The 19,221-nt window shown below is 49.1% G+C and overlaps 1 protein-coding gene across 1 annotated transcript in view; it reads right to left on the bottom strand.

The window, feature by feature from the left end:
* Positions 1-510: 510 nt before the first annotated feature.
* Positions 511-19,221, bottom strand: part of KIZ (kizuna centrosomal protein) — a 28,898-nt gene continuing 10,187 nt past the window's right edge. The window contains exons 7-13 of the mRNA XM_066546101.1: positions 15,942-16,076; positions 15,272-15,436; positions 13,952-14,087; positions 13,084-13,222; positions 8,916-9,015; positions 2,316-2,359; positions 511-750 (exon numbers count right to left, since the gene is read on the bottom strand). Of these exons, the coding sequence (XP_066402198.1) occupies positions 647-750; positions 2,316-2,359; positions 8,916-9,015; positions 13,084-13,222; positions 13,952-14,087; positions 15,272-15,436; positions 15,942-16,076 (823 nt within the window). The 3' untranslated portion in view covers positions 511-646. The remainder of the gene's footprint in view (positions 751-2,315; positions 2,360-8,915; positions 9,016-13,083; positions 13,223-13,951; positions 14,088-15,271; positions 15,437-15,941; positions 16,077-19,221) is intronic.

Genomic DNA, 19,221 nt, shown 5'->3' on the forward strand with positions numbered 1-19,221 from the left:
TGAACTTGTCGTCATTTATGAGCAGCTTTAACATGTCCCCTGGTTTCTCCCTCCCAAAGAAAATCTCATGTTTAATGAACTTAATTTTAGATAAAAGGAATGAAAAGAAGAAAATTAAAAATGCATGAAGCTCCTGGAGTCATCCAATTACTGTGATGTCCACACAGCAACGCCAGCACGGATTTCACAAAGCAGGGAAGAGCAGGAAAGCACTGGGGCTTGCCACATGTAAATGCGGCTCTGTTCCAAAATGTGCTGAATTAAAAATGGACATTTTATGCATTTCTTCTTCTTGATCTGCTGCAGAAGAAGATAAAGATCAAACATGTCAGCCCACCCCAGCAGCGCCTGTCTGCATACCCACAATGCTTGTCTGCTTCTTCCCAAACCCTGTCTAGCGCTGGAGTCCCAATATTGGGATGCCACAAGCCTCGGGAGGGGACTGTCATGGGGCAGGGTTCCCATCAGAGCAGGAAAACACTGCAGGTCAGAGAGAGCACACAGACAATATACAGGACCTAGTATGTTTATTTGGTATTTAAATTTTCTTTGCCAATTAAGTGACAGGCAGTGCTTCAGCCTGTGGCACACTCACTGTGTAAAGGAAAACAGGGTTTGTTTCTTCCCAAAAGCCAGTGGGAGAATCTCAGTCATAGAAGTCATCAAAGTCGTCTGAATCCGTGCCATGGGTCTGTGGGCGCAGGGCAGCCTCGAGCTCGGAGCTGCTGTCATCAGATTCACCCCAGAATGCTGAGGGTGAGAAGATGGAAAGCAGAGGTGTAAAACTTTTTCTGTGGCTGTGCCACTTGTCACAGCCATGAGCATGGGGCGGGTCTCTGAGACTGAGTGAGGGCTGGGAGTTTGAGCTGCAGCCCCAGGTGTGCGTGTCTGGCGCAGCGTTCGGCAGCGCAGTGGCTGTGCTGGACAGCGGCCTCATTCAGCGCTCCCACTCCATTGTGCTGCAAGGTAGCTGGGCAGAACATTTCCACTCCAAGCAATTTACTTGACCAGCTGCTGCCTGAATTGCAGCTTTGTCTACTCTCTTCCCCTTTCTCCCCACTACTTGACCCTACAATGAAGTCACCAGCGGGCCATGGCATCAGAGTTGGCACAAAAATGGCAATGACATCACAAATGAAAAATCACCACTTGGAGATCAGAGCAGATCCAGGCAGGCCTGATCTCTGTGGAGCACATGGCTTTAACCTTAGGCTCTGGGAATCAGCAAACCCTTTCACTGACAGCAGCAGAATCCCACGGCAGTTCAGAGTGCCTGAGAGATTTCTGGAGATGTGAATTCTTCCGACCCATGGATAGGACAGAGCAGGGAGTGTGGCACATGATGTCAGGGCCACAGTGGCTGCCAGAGCCGTGCTCTCTGTTCCCACCTAATCCAGAGGCTGCTGGCTGTCCAAAGGCAGCGGGGATAAGGCCCAGGGCTCAGCCAGGGACAGCGGGAGGAGGAAGGCTGTCACACTCACATAGACGCTGCAGCTTGTGTTTGAGGCACTTTGGTGCCTCTGACCCTCTGACAGCACCAGCTCCATGAACACCTTATCTACAAATGCAGCATCTGCATCTTTCATCCTCCATCCCTGGCCCCCTGGGCTGCAGGAACATCAGAGCCAGTCCTGTGCTGCCTGCCACGCTGAACAGCTCCAAGACAGGAAAGGGGCCAGGCAGGCCAGAGCCTTTCAAGTGCCACCAAAGCAGCCGTCCTTGATGGCATCTGTACCTCAGTTCAATGCCACACCTCTAAAAGTGGGCCATTCTGGACTGCCAGTACCCAGAGCAGGGCTCCTGCAGAGAGATCCTGGCTCCCAGCGCTGCCCCGCTGTCAGGACGCTCCGTCAGAGGCGGCTGCAGGCCCTGGAGGGCCTTGCAGGGGGTAAAGGGGGAACTGGAATGTGTGGGCAGCAAAAACACACAGGGTCCAGACACCAATTCAGAATAAAAGCAGCCTGGCCATACACAAAACCTTCCAGCTACACCCACCCACATCCCAGGTCACAGGGAAGACCAAGGAACCCCCAGGTTTCTCCTTCTCTAGGTTCCTTCACCTGCTGTTAAGTGGCGTTTGATTAAACCCTGCAAAGATCCCAACCCGTTCCACACCACCCCGCCACAAACACCTTCTCTCTGCCCTGGATCTGTCCTCCTCAGCTCCCTGCTGGCTCCCACTGGAGACAGGGAAATTCCATGCTTCCCCTTCTCTCTACCTTATACAGGTCATAACATTGTTCTGAGAGGGCTTCTACAGTATAAATTTAACTAGAAAGACACTGATTTTCAGTAGTGTAACATTTGTCTCTTACCTTTGGATTTTATGGCAGGTACTGTTTCCTTCCGCAACTCAGTCCTGTAAAACATTTCAAACAATCAGCACAATGTCTCCAATAAAAAAAAGTGACTTTTAAAAAAATACTGTGAAATGGTTTAAAAAAACCAGCAGCCCAGTAACTTCTGTAACAATTTTTTTTCAAGTAACTATTTAATCATGGACTTCTTCACCTAAAAGGTGGAGAAATTCACATGCAGGAGGGACACTGGTCCAGCTGTTCCTGGAGTCATTCCCTGGTAACAGCACTGATTTACACCAGCACTGAGTTAAGGTACAGAGGAGCAGGGCCCTGCCAAGCTGCTGCTGCCTTTCACAGCACGCAAAGTACAGAAAGACAAAATCCAAACAAAACCAAATCCCCTCCAGTGCTGCTCCCTGCACTTCCTCCAGGTCCCAGCACTGTCCCCCAGCCCCACGGCAATGTGCAATCTCCACTGCCTTTGATCTACCTTGATGTGTGTGCAGCCCGCGCCTGCTCTGCTAAATGGCTGCTCTTGTGTCTGGAGCATCACAGGCCCTTTTGAATCTCTCAAACAAGCTGGAATCATTTTGATCTTTTGTGTGCAGCGCGTGCATTGTGCTGGGGCTGGGGAATAATCGCACGGGGGCAAACATGGGGGAGAATTAACTGTTACAGCAGCAGTCCTGCACCAAGCTCCAAAAATAAAGCCTCAGCTGATTTTAATAAGGAAGATCAAATAGATATCTGGGACATCACTGGGCCTATCAGTGAAATATAAGTCAATGTCAAGGTGCAGTTTAAAGCTGTGGCCTCAGTCACAACAGGACTCTGAAATGTCTGTGATTTGCTGTGTTTCATTTAAAAACGTGGCAGCCAATACCGAAGTGCTTAAACTGGGGAGCTGGAAATATTCCACTATTGAGGAGGGATTTGTGAAGGAGACAAAAAAAAGCAAAGATGATTCCTTGCTTGCAATACCCTCAGTATTCAGTCAGAATTTGGGATTGCAGCTGGAAAGGCACATGTAAAGTTTCACACATAGCAGCTACCAGTGGTGTAGCCACTCTTCTTTTTACCCAGAGAAAGCTCCCACTCTTTAAATCTCATTTCTTCTCCAAAGGCTCCTGCTTTGTGGACAGAAATTCCCAAAATATTAAACACAGCCCAGGTTCCACCAAGGCACCAAACCAAGGCAGAAGTGCCAGTACCAAGTGACAGCTCTAGCAGAGTACTAACAGTGATGTAACTCATAATGACCTTATTCAGTGAAAAACTTTAAACTGTTGGGCTTCAAATGTTTCTCCATCATTCCTTTAGTGCACCATCCCACTGGCTTTCCCTTTTATTCCAAACAAAACTCCACACTGCCTCATACTCTCACTTCTCCTTCAAAGGCTTTCACTTGACAGGATACCCAGAGAGGATTTGAAGCTGGAGCCTCTGGGCTGATCCTGCTGAAGACCCTGAGCTCCTGCTCCCTTTGCCATATCTCCTGGTCCTCAGCACTTTCCCAGGAGGTGCTCCAAGCATCCCATGCTCAGCCCATGAAAATGTGCTCAAGAGGCTGCACTGTTTTCCCTGGGGTATGGAGCAGGAAACCACTTGTTGCTGAGCTGTAGCTGGCAGGTTCCTCCTGTGGATGCTGGCACAGGAACCATTTCAAGAAGCTGAGGAGAAGATAAGGGGGCAGCAGCCACTGCTTCCCCTTGGTCACATGCCAGCCTGCTGCTGGAATGGGAGTGGGGGTTCCTGGGATTTTCAGTTAACTTCTCACAAAAGCCATTTGACAACTGAATTTTTCTCAGTTCTGTCCCACTCCTCTCTGTGGTTGTTGTCCCCACAACAAACACCAGTGGGTCAGTGGTTTGGGTCCAGTGCTGAGGATCACCAGGAAGGACTGCCCACATCTCCAGAGCTTGGTCTTCGAAATCCAGCTGAGGGATCCATGGAGAAAGGACCACCAGGGCTGTAGAAACATCTGGAGACCTTCCCACTGCCACCAGAGCTTCCCACGAAGAGAAAGATCAAAGCTGGCAGGAGAGCAGGGAGAGAGATGTTTGTGTTCTACTGAACACCATCTGTTCCCTGGGGTTCATCTTCCAGGGCTCACCCACCAGGTGTGGAATGGGGTTCACTCCCCAAAGAGCCTGGAGCCAAGGCCAAGCACAGCCACCCCCAAAGAAGGGAGATGGGGATAGGGTGGCAGCAAAGGCTCGGCACAAGAGCTGTGAGCACAGGGAAACGCTGGGCAGAGAAAATGGAGCGAGGACATCAGAAAGGCCAGAGGGGGAACGGCAGCTCCCCCAGCCCAAACCTGGGAAATGCAGCAGGGGATAAATGCTGGGGTGAGGTGTGTGCAGCTGGGGAGGTGCAGCAGCACCTTGGCGTGGCGCAGCAGCTGCGCTCACCCGCAGCACACAATGGGCACAGACCTCCGCCGAGACGGTTTCGGGCTATAAATGGAGCCAGGCCGGTTCCAGCGCCTCCACTAATCCCCCGTCGTGACCCTCCAATATCCATTTACACATTTGCTTCTTCCCTAAAATAATTCCAAACTGAACCCAGGCTCTGACAAAGAGAAAACCCAAACCAGTTTCACTTCAAAGAGCCTTTTAATCTCTCCATTTCTCTGATGAAACAGGCTTTTTGTGTATTGAAGATGCTGCAACAGTAAGGAATGAAAAAGCTCCAAGAAAATATTTTTTCCTCTATAATGAAAATTAATATAAAGAGGATGATGCCTTGTGAAGGCTGACCTAGAACAGAGGCTAGATGGAGTTAAAGAATAAAGTAGGTATTTATTAAAGGATTTCCTCAGTGGATACACCATGGGCAGTACAAGAGCCCAGCCAGGGCTACACCCAAGATGAACCCAAAATGGTCACAAAAATGGATGACTGGTCACAAGGTCTCTCACTTTTGTAAGTTCTGGTCCATTTGCATATTGGAATTAATTGTCCAATTATAGCTTTAGGTTATGAAGTCCCATCTTGCTTGTTTTTCTCTCTTCGTTCTGCTACTGTTTGTGCTCTTGGGCCTGAGATTTGGATCATTTGTCTAGTCCCCAGATAGAGAAGGAATTGTTTTGTCTCCCTACTCTGTGAAGAGAGCTTGCTATCCCTTAATATGAAGCTCAGATCTACACACTAAAGCAGTATAGAATCTGAAAAATATAAAAGCTAAAACCTGAGGCATCAAGGAAAATTCCAGGACAACACAAGCAAGGAATAATCAAGGGGGCTTGCTGAAAAACAGCAGAAAACGTTTACTGTGGCCTGAGGGTCTTCTTGTTAATGCACCTGTTGAGCTTCTATATTTTAGTGTCAAGCAAAAAAGACGCCCAAAAATATGTGAAATCCTAAATGCCAAGGGAGGAATTTTCCCACCCTGGGAAACCAAGTACCTACAGTACATATTCTGCACAGTGTCACATAGGCAGTATAAACTCAAAAGTCCATTCATCATGCCAGAGCTGGAGTAATAACATTGAATTTCAGTAATTACACTGTGAGGAGGACGACCCTTATTTTAGGATACAAAGATTTCTGTCGAGCTGTGTCTAAGACCAGTCTCTGTTTGGATTCACCACACTGGAGAAAAAAACCCCCACTGACACAAAGATGCATCACAACGCCTCAAGGAAGCTGTGCAGGAGAGCGGGGCAGTGCCAAAAAATCCACTGTTCCCTCTGTGCTCAGCTGGCAGATGTTGGTGCCTCTCCCCACACACCTGGCAGGGCACTGCCATCCCAGCAGCACGGCTTCTGCAACAGCTGGGGGTGCAGGCAGAGGAAACAAAGCTCACACAAACAGCTGGAACAGCAGAGAATCCTGCTGGAATTTTCAGTCAGCTTCTTACAGAAGCCATTGGACAACTGGGGGGACAAAACCATCGGATCCTGCCTCGTTTCTGGGTACACCTCCCAGGAATCCAGACCGACACCATGGCACTTCTGGATTTCCAAGGGAAATGCATTTGTGCATATCCTGAGTGCTGCCAGCCCTAAAGCTCTGTTATGTCTCCTCAGAGCACAGCAGAGTTTTCAGTGTCAGGACTGGTTCGGGAAGGGGGAAGTGGGGGATGCACAGAGCCCGAGTGCCCCCCGATGGCCAAAGCCAACGGGCCCAGGAACGATTAAGAGATGAATTCGACTCTGCCAACTTCTATTTGCATGTCACTACAGCTGTGTTGGGCAACAGAGCTGAAAACCAGCCTTCAGAGACCCCCCCTAGAGTCCTTCCAGCAGATTAATTAAAGTTTAAAAGACTTTATGCCGTGTTGGTGTCCTGACAAATCCAAAGCAGGCTTTGGTTCTCAGCTGATAACGCACCTTTAATCTCCAGATTATTTGGAAACGAGACAGCGCAAACAAGTCAAAGAAAAATAAAACGCCTGCATCCGAAATGGGGAATTCCCAGAAAGCGAGTGACCTCCACTGGCTGCATCCATCGCTACAGCCCCCCGGAATGCCACACACATAGCTGCCCACCCGCCTGCACTCGCCGGCATCCTCAACCCTGACTTCTGATACCTTCTCCCCCCAGGACCATGTCACTTAATGCTCTCTCGCCTGCTGCAGCACCCTGACACCCCACCCAGAGGTGCATCTCTGTGCGTAGAAATATTCCCCCGGGAAAGCAAAGGAGCCAGGGAAAAGCGGTTTTCTTGCTGGAGGTAGAGCAGGCGGCATTTGTGGGAGAAGAGGAAGCTCTGGCATGCACCGCTGAACAAAAGGGAACAAGTGGTCTTTACTCGGAGAGCAGCTTCCTATTAAGACTCACTCCGTCGTACATTATGCCTTTCATCCCCACTCAACCACAAAATGATTTTGCTGTAGGAAATACAATGGCAGAAAAAGATTTACATTGAAAGAATCTTTAATAATAAACTGTTGCAGATCTGCCTACTTCCCCATGATTTATAATACAATAAACATCGGATTCTATTAAGTCTCATGCACTGAAGACATGCACTGAAAACCCGAGTATGAAAGCCCTCAATTCTTCCCTTCTCCAGGCCCATAATAGTGAAACGAGCATGGATAAATGTGCTAAGAGTATCTCTTTGCATCTTTTATAGCTTGTGTGTATCAATCTGTAAAGCTTATTAAGAAAGTCATTGCTATGCAAAACAGCACCCAATCTCTTTCTCTTGCTTTTCAACAGCGCGCAGTGTTTAGCCAATAGGGCCGGGCCCCGGCCCCTCATTCCGCATTCATAACATGCAACATTTGCACAATGTGTATCTCAAAGGCTGCTGAATAGAAAGCCTTAATACTCATGTAAACAACTGCAAACCAATTACTTAATGAATCAGGCCCACACATAATGAGGTGCCAGACAAAGAGCTATAAATGCATTTTTGCGCCCGAGCCTCCGCTTTAAAGTAAAATCCCTCAGCTGTAGTTTGGGCTTAACTGGCACATGATAATTATTGTCTGGGGGACATCAGAGGAGCCACGGTTTTTATTCCGGTCCGGCGGGGTCCGCGCCGAGGTCACTCATCAGCTCAGTGACAAAACGCGGCAAAGGAGAATTTATAAAGTGCCACGGCCGAGCTCGCAGGGATGTTTATTCTCAAGTAGTGGGTTTGAGACCACTTGTGAAAGCAATAAAGCCCGAGGAGTGGCTGCTGGGAGCAGAGCTGCAGTGCCGCAGAACTGCGGCACGGCACGGCACAGCAAACAGCTCTGCCTCTTCCTCCTCCCTGTGCCACGCTCCGGGCACCCAGGGCTGCTCCCAAACCCCTCTCAAAGCTGTGGCTTTGAGAAACTAACAGAAACATTTACAGAAACTAACTCTAGCACTAACTTACAGATTTATTACCATGGCTTTGTAAAGCAGCATCATCATGTGTCCCCGCACAAAGTGTGCTGCTGCTGAGAGGCCTGGAATTATAGACCAGAGGGAATTATTTGAAATCTATTACAAATCAAAACTGGAGAAAAAGAAAAAAAAAAAGGAAAAAAAAATGTACAGCATCTAACTGAGGCAGAAGTGGCTGCAGGCACGACTGGCCAGCAATGTAGCAGCAATAGTGTTTAGTTTGAAGAGCTTTAATTTTAAATTACACGTTTTACTTAGCCGCAGTGATCCTGTAAGTTCTCAGGCCCTTATCCTGCTCTTCCCAGCTTCAGGGAAGGGCTAAAATATAACATTTCAAGAACTCATTTACAGGAACACCCTTGCATTTCATAGCACAAGGCAGGATAAATCATTGGCTCATCATTCTCAAAGTGCCAGAAAATAAAAAAGAGAAAACAATTGAACCTAAGATGGTAAGAATTAATCCCACACAAAAGCAGGAACACCAGTCATCAATGCTTGGTTACAGCTCATATTTAATGTGCTTGAATTATAGAAACTCTATGATTTTAACAGCAATTGCAGAATCAGAACTGGCCTCACCCACAGCAGCCTAAAAATCCGTGCAGCAAGAAGATTAAAAGCAAGGAGGAGCTCATATCCTAAGGTGTTCCAAACCTACAGTGTTTGATTACAGAAACAGCAACCTTAACCCTGGTCCAAGTACAAAAAATAAATCAGGGGAGCTTCAGCCCTTTTTTCTTGGGGTTTCTCCCTCATGGAACCATTTCCAGTGTTACAGCCTTACCTGGAGAAGGGAGGAACGCTTCCATCCGACAGGGAGCTGCTTTCCGAATGCGTTCCCAAACTGTCGCTTCCTTCGGGACTGTCGTGGCTGTGATCCCCACCTGTGCAGGAAAAACAGGGACTATGAACCTTCCAAGTTCAAATTTACATTAAGCAGAAAGGTTATTTTTGCTCTCCTTCCCCTTAAATGTAGATTGCTTTGGAATGTTATAGTTCTGTCAATGCTATTTGATACCTCTGTGTTTTCAACCATTCTCTTGAATTAGACAAAAATAAATAAATCCTATAAAAATCAAATTGAACACATATCTTGAGATTTTTGTGACTTAAAACAGCCAAATACACAACTATTTCAAAACCTGTTATCCTCACTTTCCTTTCTTCCCTTTCCCCCTGCTCTGTGGATCTCATTTCCATTCTGTAAAGATTGATTTAAAAAAAAAAAAAGAAGAGGCAAATGGATTCATTCACTGGAGTCAGACAATTGCTCATCTTTGTATTCGTTTCCAAAGCACATGATGCTCAAGCACAAATCCCACTTTAAAAGGCTGCTTTGCATACATATATTTTCTATATATGTTTTTATCTACAGCACTGAAACTACAACCAAGCCCTGCTCTCACCAATGTCCCTACCCAGGATAATTCAGTATTTCTGTCGACATTGGATTCTCCACTTCCTAACTGGCTGTGCACATTCCCAGTCCCTTCTGCACTTGGATTACATCAGCAAAAGTCCTGCTTGGTCTCAGGCACTTCCAGTAAAGAGGTACCAGAGCCTGCCCAGGAGGAGAGAGAAATCAAGAATGAGAGGGGAAAAAAGATAAAGGGGGTTAAAAAAAAATTATCCCCCCTTTCCCTGATGTATCACAGCTCATGGCATTGCCTCTCCCCCAAAACCAGCATTCAAGCTGCTGCTGCCTCTACTTAGAGATGGATGAAGAATTTCCACCCAGAATTCACAATTTCAGAAAGACTCAGAGGTCCTTTAGGAACTTAAGAGTCCAACATGAGCTGCTGGATGGCATCATCCACACTGACCTAAGTGCAGTGTCCAAACTGGTGCTGGCCTGAGGGAACTTCCTCCATCCCAAACGTATCAAATGATATCAAACAGAGCAAAAGGTTGAGTGAGGCTTATTAAATGCCTTGATTGGTGCACTCCAAGCAGCACCTTGGAATCCTCAAAGAAGGACCTCACCAGGAAGGACATGTGGGTGTGGGAAAAGTGGTCACACGATTGTTGGCTCATTAAAGGTGGCCTGAAAAGGAAGGCAGAATCCAGCTTGTGCTCCTTCATGTTCCTATATAATACATAAAGAAGGGCTGATTTTTTCTTTGAAATAGGGCTTTTTCTCCTTATTCCTACAGGAGATTTTAGACCTGGAGAGCAGCCGGGGGTGCCATTCCAGCTGTTGTAAAGCAGAGCCCAAGGAGTGGAGCAGTGACACCATTTTTATTCAAATCCTCTAGAGCCTTAACGCCTGCTCAAATCAAAGACAAGTGAAGGGAAGAGAGAGAATCTGGTTTTGTTAAAGATTTAACAAACCTGCCCCTTCAATAAAATCAGCAATTTCCTACTCATAAATGAAACTCTTAAACAGTCATCCAGCAAAACAAGAAAGAATGGGTTTTATCCTTCTTAATCTCGCATTATTCACCTACCTCAGGAACAGCAGAAGAGCCGAAGAATTTCTTTTGCGTCTTCCCCATAAAAAAACAAAGCATCCGTGGAGGAGCTGAGAATGAGCCCTGCTCTCCCCCAGTATCCTCACATAACCTGGTACCACAGGAGCCTGCTGTTATCAGCCAGCTCCTCTCTGGGACAGCTGTGGACCAGGTACAATCCCTTTAAAGCCCATTGTCCACAGGTGGCCACCCATGAGCTCTGGACAGAGCATTAAAGAACCAACACAAATACTTCTGGAATATTTACAGATATTTGAAAAAATTAATGTTTTTGTTGTCTTTTTATGTGTCAGAAGTAAAAGAAAAATGAACCAAAATTCCAGAAGTGTTCCCAAAGTGCCATCCTAAATGCTGCTTGGAAGTGTGTCCACACAGCTCTCACAGTGAAGCCTATCAAACCCCAAAGCCCCAAAAAGCTTATGGTGTTTCAAACCAACACTTAAAAAATGCAGCAAATACTGAAATTTAAAAAAAAAATCAACCCAAATTTGTATCCCTTAAGCTCAGAAAAAGTCGTACAGCAAAACAATCATGTATGGATGGCTGTCAAATATCAGTTCATCTAAACCCCTCAAAACAAGTTGTTTGAGCCCAAAAGCCAACACACAAGAGATGTGGCTTCTATTTTAGGCCCATAATGGCTCCACAGCCCCGGGGCCACAGCAAATGGTGATGATAAAAGGGAATGAGCAGCTGCCTGGCAGGGAGAGGAGGGGAGGGGAATAAGAAGCCCGCAGAAGATCCCGGGCTGAAGATGAATCATGTCTGAAAGGAGCAGCTTGGCTTTCAAGTGAGGTGTGAGAAGCCTCACTCCCAGAGACAGAGGAACAGCAGAGACAGCTCCCTCGCAAGGGACAGGCTGGAACTGGGTTACTGGGTTTGGCTGAGGAGCTTCTTGGCATTTTTACACACAGCAAGCATTAGCAGTTGCACGTCTGCTCCGTGAGAGAGCCAGGAGAGGTCAGGAAGTCTCAGTGATGGCACTGGCTGGAGGGAGCCACTGTTATCAGGCAGGAGGTAGTACTTGGTACAGGAGGCAGAGAGGAGAAGGCTCCTGGCTGGCACAGGCACGGCTCCTGCCTGGCAAGGATCTGCCCCATGCTTATTCTAATGATCCCCAGTCAATTACTCAGGGAAAGAATCAAACCAGCAGCCTCTGGAGTTGCCATATAATTACTGGATCTCCACCACAGAGACTGACCCCTGTAACACGGACGGCGGGCCCTGACAGGCTTGCAGAGTGGATATTCACATGGTGAAACGTGGAACATGATTACAAGGAATTAAAGAGGCACCGTGTTCCCCACCTTTGTTTCTGCCAACGTGGGCCCTGGGATGTGACATTTAATCTGTGCTCAGGGCGAGCAGCTGGGTTTGCTCCCTCTGAAGTCGCCCGCGGCACGGAGCTGCCGGGGTGTGATTGTATAACCCAGTCGAATGCTGGGCCTGAGGTCAATATGCAGCCACCCCTTCCACCTGTAATGGGAATCTTTCCCACCACACTTTCTTGCCTGCTCTCATCTTCACCCCAGCCTGTGACTTCTGGATGTGAACACACCGTAATGAAACCATTTCAAAGCGGCAGCCATCAGACCGCTTTGCTTGCTTTTAAGCCCTACTCCCTTTAATTTCCCACTTTTGTTATCTCTTGTTTATTGATCTAAACTATCCATTACTGCTCATAAAAGCAGCGCCCACTGGAAACTTGCTACCCTGCCTCTCTGTAGCTTCCTCACAGAAGGACAAGCCAACCAAATGTCCTGAGGAATTGAAGACCCTATAGATTTGGGAAACAAACAACCTGCAGCAATGCCTGGTGGCGGTGGCGTGTGCCAGACCCACTGCAGGAAATTAGCTTAAATCAAAGTCTGGGTCGCCCCTGCACATAAGAGTGGCGTGGATTTCGGAGCCTGGAGCAGCCTGTTTGCATTTGCTGTGCAAAGAGCACAGCAGCCTAATTGCCTGCTGCTGCCAGACTCCGATGGAAGGGGTGCTCCAGGAGCAGAGCAAGCGAGCTGCCATCACTGGAATAATGTATTTCCTCCTTGTGTGAAGGAACGAACTGGGCTCTCCCCGACACCAGCACGTCCTGAGCTGGGAAATGGCCCCACATGAACCCTTTCATTTTGGCAATTCCTTCTGCAGTCTGGCTTTGTCACAACAGGCAGCAAATACAGCCCCCAGTTCCTAAATGGGAGATGCTTTGTAAACATGCACACAGAACTCACTGATCCATTTCATAGTGGCCACAGGACCTTGCCTTTCTTCTCCTGCAGAAAAACCCACCACCACAAGCATCACTTAGTTTTGGGAAGCCAGAATCACAAAGGATACCAAGATATTGAGGAAAATCCTCCAAATCCATCACAAATGTACATGGATCTACCAGTACCTATGTCCCAGTCCCTTGGAGGTTTGGACAGAACTCCCCTGCCCAGAGCAGGAACCTGGAGTGGCAGCCAGAGCTGGAACACCCCTTACCTGCTTCTCGCCGTGCCAGTTCCCCCTGCTTTCCTTCCCCGCCGTTGGTTGGGATTGATGGCAGGCCAAGAGAGGATTCATCACTCTGCACAGGTGGCTCATCCCCACACTCTCCTGGAAGGGCCTCTCTCAGCACAGTCTGAGCATTCAAAACAGAAACAGCCACAGCTCCATTATCCTCCCCCTCAAGCGTTTTCCAACATGCATTCAGGCTAATTCTACACTCCCAGGGTAATCTGCCCTCAGGGTGTTTCTCTTAGATGTTCCACTACCTGAAATCTAGGGTGTTCCTCTGGGGCTGGTTTTGGGACAGAAATATGGACTTGAGTCTGTAAAATCTACTCTATGTTCTGCCCTAACTCTCTCACTGTTTAGTAAATCAGTTGATTAACAGCACAGTAAGGGGCTGGGGCACTCACACCCTATGGAATACCATTTCAATTGATTTATTTAAATAATTGGCTATAAACTTTTGCATTAACTTAGAAAAACCATGAGTGTGCTCCCTTTTATAAAATGCTCTGTGTGTTCAGCACCAAGGCTCCACAAGGCTCTGCTTTAAAAAAAGTCAAAATACATCATTCATTATAAAAAGTCATGGAGAAAGACAAAGATAGTAGCCTCATGATGGTTTGCACCAGAGCAAAGGGGTGAACTTTTTCCAATCCCTGACTGGCATAAAGGGTGGGAACCTTCAAAGTCCCTTTTCCTGTGGGATGAAGCACTGGACATATTTCCCTGAGACCTCAGGGCTGGTTAACCACCGACTGCCCCTGCCCTTGCCCTGACTGCCACACCCCACCAGGGCACAGCCACAGCAGTGCAGAGCCTCCAGTGCCCCTGATTTACCCAAGGTGTCAGTGCCCACCTGGCGGTCCTGCTCCTCCTCTCCTGGAGCCAGCAGCTGCTCAAACATCTCTGCCACCTGCTCTGGGAGCTGAACCCGGTGCTGCTTCAGGAACAAGCCATGGCGGCTCAGAAGAGTCCGCAGCGCATCCGTGTCCCTGAGGAACAAACCGGCACCCTCAGTGAGACATCCCACCCACACCTGCTGGGAAAGGCCACCACCCATCTGGTCCTTAATTCCCAATTTTTCTTTTAAAAATGTTCAAAGTGGAAAATGTAGGAAGCCGCTTGCGAGTTCTGCAAGACGGGCAGAGGTGACCCCCATCATCATCATCATCATCATCATCATCATCATCATCATCATCATCATCACCACCATACCTGCCCTGTCCTGAGGCTCAGGATCCAAAGACACAACCCTGGTCTCAGCACCTCGCTTACTCCCTGGGGCACAGCCTGGCACCCACTGCTCCAGGCTTGTCTTTTGCTCAGAAAGAATAAAAAAGGAAAAAAAAGCAACTAAGGTGTCTTTTAATGTAGAAAATCTCAATCCTGCAATCCTTTTGTTTGCCAAAGCTGTTTTTTTTTTTTCCTGCTGCTCCAGTGAAGTTTCAGAGGAGTGAATTCCAATTAACTCTAGGAGTGTTTGTCCCTAAGAAACCATTCAGGAGACACAAGGAGCTGTTGGTGCCCGCAGGCGTATCAGCCTTGCAAGAGAGGCAGGTACTGCAGAGAGACCCTTCTGCAGCGCTCACAAGTGCCCCGATCCTGCCAGCACTTGAGCACTGCGGAGCCTGCGACAGGGAGGGAGATCTAGACAGAAGCTAAGCAAGGCAGAATGGAAATTGTTTTCATTCCTGGGTTAAAGAGACCTGAAAAAAAAAAAAAAGTAATTCTCACTTGTCCTTGTGGCATATGCACGGGAAAAAAAAAAACAACCATTTTGAATAACTGCACTTTGTTGTTTTCAAAGGCCACGTGCATCTTCTGTCTCAAACAGAATAATTGCCTTCTCAGAATTACATTTGTTGGCCTTACTTTCAGATCTTGGGAATGGCTGGCTGAGAGGTGTTTGGAGTTCTTGCAATTCCCTGCCTGCCAGAGAGTGGGAGACACTGTGGACCAGATGAGCTGGGGGGACTCCAGGGCTGCCCTGTGGAGCAGGAGCCACCACTGGGGAATGGGAGGGAAATAAATGAACTCCTGAATGCTCCCACTGCGAGTGCCACAAGGCTCCGCGCTCCGACGGCTCTGTTTGCCAGTGCTGGCCTGGCTGCCTCGGTAGATCCAGGGCAGGGACAGAGATGTTCCTCAGCCCTGGTGGGTCCTGTGTCCCCCATACCTGGTGTGCTCCTCGTGCCCTGCTCTGCCCACGGCCTCGTCGGTGTTCTCCGGCGGGAGGCTCCCGCTCTGCGAGCCCTGGGACACGGCCTGGAGCTGCCGCAACACCATGGCTTCCATCACCTCGAGGTCACCCTGAGCCAGCCTGCTGCCCCCAGCACAAGCACTGCAACACAAAACAGGGGGGGACAAGCCCTGTGAGCACAGCCCATCCCAGCCTGCAGACAGGACAGCCAGGGGACAGCCAGAGGGACAAACAAACATCCCTGGTGCTCTGTGACACATGTGGGACAGGACAGGGAGGTCACACTCAGCACTTGGAATGTACCAGGTGCAGCCACCCAGGGAGAGGGAAGCTGAGCACATCCTCTCCAGTGGCAAGCTGGGGGGCAGGCCTGTTTGGGGCTCCTCTTCCCTAATTCCCGAGGAATCATCCAATCATCAACTGCCTACAAGAGTCCCAGTCTGTGGAGGCTGTGCATCGTTGTCAATAAAGTTACCAACAATTCCCAGTTCTGCACCTAGGGGCCCAGAGGCTGAGGAGGGACAGCGAGGGCTCTCTGCCACTGGTTTTGGCAACACTCAGTTCTGGGGATTCCCTTTGCTCTCTTGCTGCATTTGCTGTGTTTTTCTGGCACGGGCTGTTTGTTACCCGGGCTGCACTCACTCACCTGGGCAGCTCCGCTGTCCCCGAGGGCTGGCCCTGGTACAGCGCCCGGTGCTGGGGGCTCATCCCCTCCACCAGCCCCTCCAGCAGCTGCAGCGCCTGGCAGAGCTCCTGGAGCTCGGCCTGCATCCCGCCGGACCTGAGGATGGACAGACAGGGTGGGAGTCACCGACGACGTGTGACAGCGCTCGTCAGTGCATTCCCATCTCACCCCCTGGGAAAATAAACAGCTTCGTTTGAGCTTTCCAAAGCCAACGGCAAGAACCACGTTCCCGAGCTCTGTAGGAAGGAGTGTGGGGGGGAAAGCACATGAGCAAACAAGCCATCCAAAAATCAGCCCGGGCTGAGCCGCTGCATGGAAATTACCCCCGTGCCGAGCACTTTAATTCCTTCACCTCCACAAGCGAAACAAATCTGGTGACCACCTACAGGTATGGGGACAGCCCTGGAACCTCAGAGGGGTTTTGATGAAGCTGCACCTCTATAATGATGCAAATGAGGACTTAACCACTGAAACAATGCCGCGGGCTAATCCCGGGACAGAGGTGTAAATGGCTATTCAGGTCCCCGGCTGCCTCTTTGTGGGGCTCCCAGCCCAGGTCTCGCCAGCAATGAACACCGCAGCTGGGGCAAAAGAGAGTTTTCTTTCTTTCTTTCCCCCACATGCAGGAGCTGACATGTTTCCACAGTTAACCCTGGCTTACTCTGCCTCCAGGGAGAAGCTCTGTGCACAAAAACTTGCAGCATTTGCACACTCGTGCTGAGCTGTGCCCAAAGCTGTGTTTTCCCTCCGAGTGTTGGGCAACAGTGAACAATTAAGTGGGGGCTGCTGTGTCTTTAGCCGAGTTTCCTAGACATTTAATAAGCAAAACAATGCCCGGGAGATCACATAGGCAGTTAAACAGTGCTTTCTCTTTTCCCCCAGCCTTACAAACCCTGTATTCCAGCGGCCGGCTCGTTTCCCATTGTTTTCCTCCCGCTGGGTGGTCCTTCCAGGGTGCCACTCGAGAGGGATACAATAATAAAAAGGGAAGGGGAAGGAAGGGACACCAACATAAAGAAAAACAAAATGTATGACAATCTGCAGCAGGCTACGGATCAGAGGTCAGCAAACAAGAGGTCCTTCTCTTTTACAGGTTGCTTCCTGGAAACAGTCTGATTAAGCTGACAGCTTGAATTATGTGTTACATTTTGTAATGCACAATCCATCTGTGCTAAGTCCTCCTCAATGCAGCTGAAGCAGCACAGGCATTAGCTCTGCCTTTTTCCACCCCCTCAGCTCAGGCCTTAAAATAGTCATCATCTTTCTCCACACTAATTCTCAGAGACCCTCTCCCCCTGCCTCCCACCCCCCAGGTTTAAGCCCTCAAAGAAAGGGCTGGGTGCTGCAGGGAATGGTAAGAGGACACGGAGCCTGTCCCCTTGGATCAGCAGCTCCATGGGAGGGGACATCAGGAGCCTTCATGAGCCCCCGTGGTGCCAGCGGGCTGCTGATAGGAAACCCATCCCAGGCTCTTCCCCTGGGGCTGGGTGTGAGGAGGCAGGGGAGCAGCCTCTGATCCATCGGAACATTGCCCAACAATCACCAGTTCTGATAACTGAGGCAGCAAAGCTGCAGCACCCTACTGTGACCTGCAACAAGATGGAAACCTTCTGCTCAATCACCTTTCCCAACAACATCTCCCTTCCTTGGCTGCAAAGATTTCACTGCAGGAGAAAAAACACTAAACCCCTTGAAAAACAGAGGCTGGCATCTCTGCAGTAAGACAGGAGAGGCATTTGCTCTAAAGATAAAAATTTGTGGCTTCCTGGCACACAGCAAGGACTGGTTTTGCCTCTGGAGTCAGCCATGGTCTCCGCTCCTTTCAACACCATCCCTTGTACTCATTTCAGATAATTCACCAGAAGTGTATGAACAATGCTTCCTTCTGATGCCACAGTGACACTGCTGCAGTGGGAGAGTCCAAGTTACAGATATTTCAACTTAAGGCAACAAATACACAGAATTTGGCGAATTTCAGCACATTTCTTCAGCCAGCACAGGAATTTCGCAAGAGAAAACCATGGGGACTGGAAGGACATCGCATGTTGTGAATCCCTGGTGTGACAGAGCAGAGGAAGCTGCATTCCCATACTTTGTGTAACATGTAGAATTGAAATTCATGCACTAATCACTTGCAAGCTTTTCCACAAGATTTTTGGCCAATTAATTTTGCAAGGCTCGAGTGTGCACGCTGCATTCCAGGTGCCTTGGAAAGCCCACCTGGCTGTGAGCACAACAAGGGAACGGCTCCTGCTGGTGGATCTGCCTTTTCATTTTTCAGGTGAAGCAAATTAAAACCTGTATCTTTTCTGCAGCACCAGCAAGCAGTGGTGATCCCACTTCCATGGCCTTGAGAAGCAGAGGCATTCAGCTTGGCACAACGGGAGGAGAGCTCTGTGCTGCGGTTCCAGCCGTGCGCCGGGGACAATGCAGGCGCTCAAACCTTGTGTGTAATTTCCCCGGGCCTCAAGAGCTGCTCCGTGTCTCCTCAGGCACTGCACAGCAAGGCCTTGCAGGGAGGGAACACAAGGTTAAACTGCTGGTGCTGGGGTCGCCTCTGACTCCTCTCACAGACACAGGCACTGGTGCTCTCCTCTCGCCTGCTCTGCTGTGATTAACAGGTGGGATACAAAGGGAGGACTGGGGGAAAGCTTTTTACATGTAAATCAGATGATGTTTCCATAGTGAGCAATAGCCCGATGCAAATAGGAAAGGATAAAGTTACCAAAGTTTCTGCCTTGGCCCCCAGCTTCTGCTCAGGTGTCAACACCCAAAGCAGCACTGACATCAGTACCACCACAACATGCCCAGGAACAGAATTAACAGATCTAAATACTGCAAACAACCAAGATGGGAAAACCCAACCAACTGGCAGAAGAAACTCCTTCTGCAGGAGACTTGTTCTCCAGGGGTAAAGTGCTGTTTCCTTTGCACCACATCCTACTACAGACCTGCCAGCCCTCCTGGGTGACCCGGGCCAGCCCTCCTGGGTGACCCGGGCCAGCCCTCCTGGGTGACCCGGGCCAGCTCCGGGGACCATCTCACTGTGGGCACTGCCCCACCAGGACAGGGATGCACCTCCCTGTCTCATGAGGGCGTTGCGGGGCTGAAAATCCTGCCGGGATGGATTTAGCCCGATGCAATGGTGCTGCATTTGTTGCCCACAAAATCCTGCAGCAGAGGACAGGCCCTGTGTCTGCACTGTCCTCATCCTCTCTTACTCTAATTCCAAACAAAATGT

This window comes from Molothrus aeneus, chromosome 3 (assembly GCF_037042795.1).
Source record: "Molothrus aeneus isolate 106 chromosome 3, BPBGC_Maene_1.0, whole genome shotgun sequence".
Classification (NCBI taxonomy): Eukaryota; Metazoa; Chordata; class Aves; order Passeriformes; family Icteridae; genus Molothrus; species Molothrus aeneus.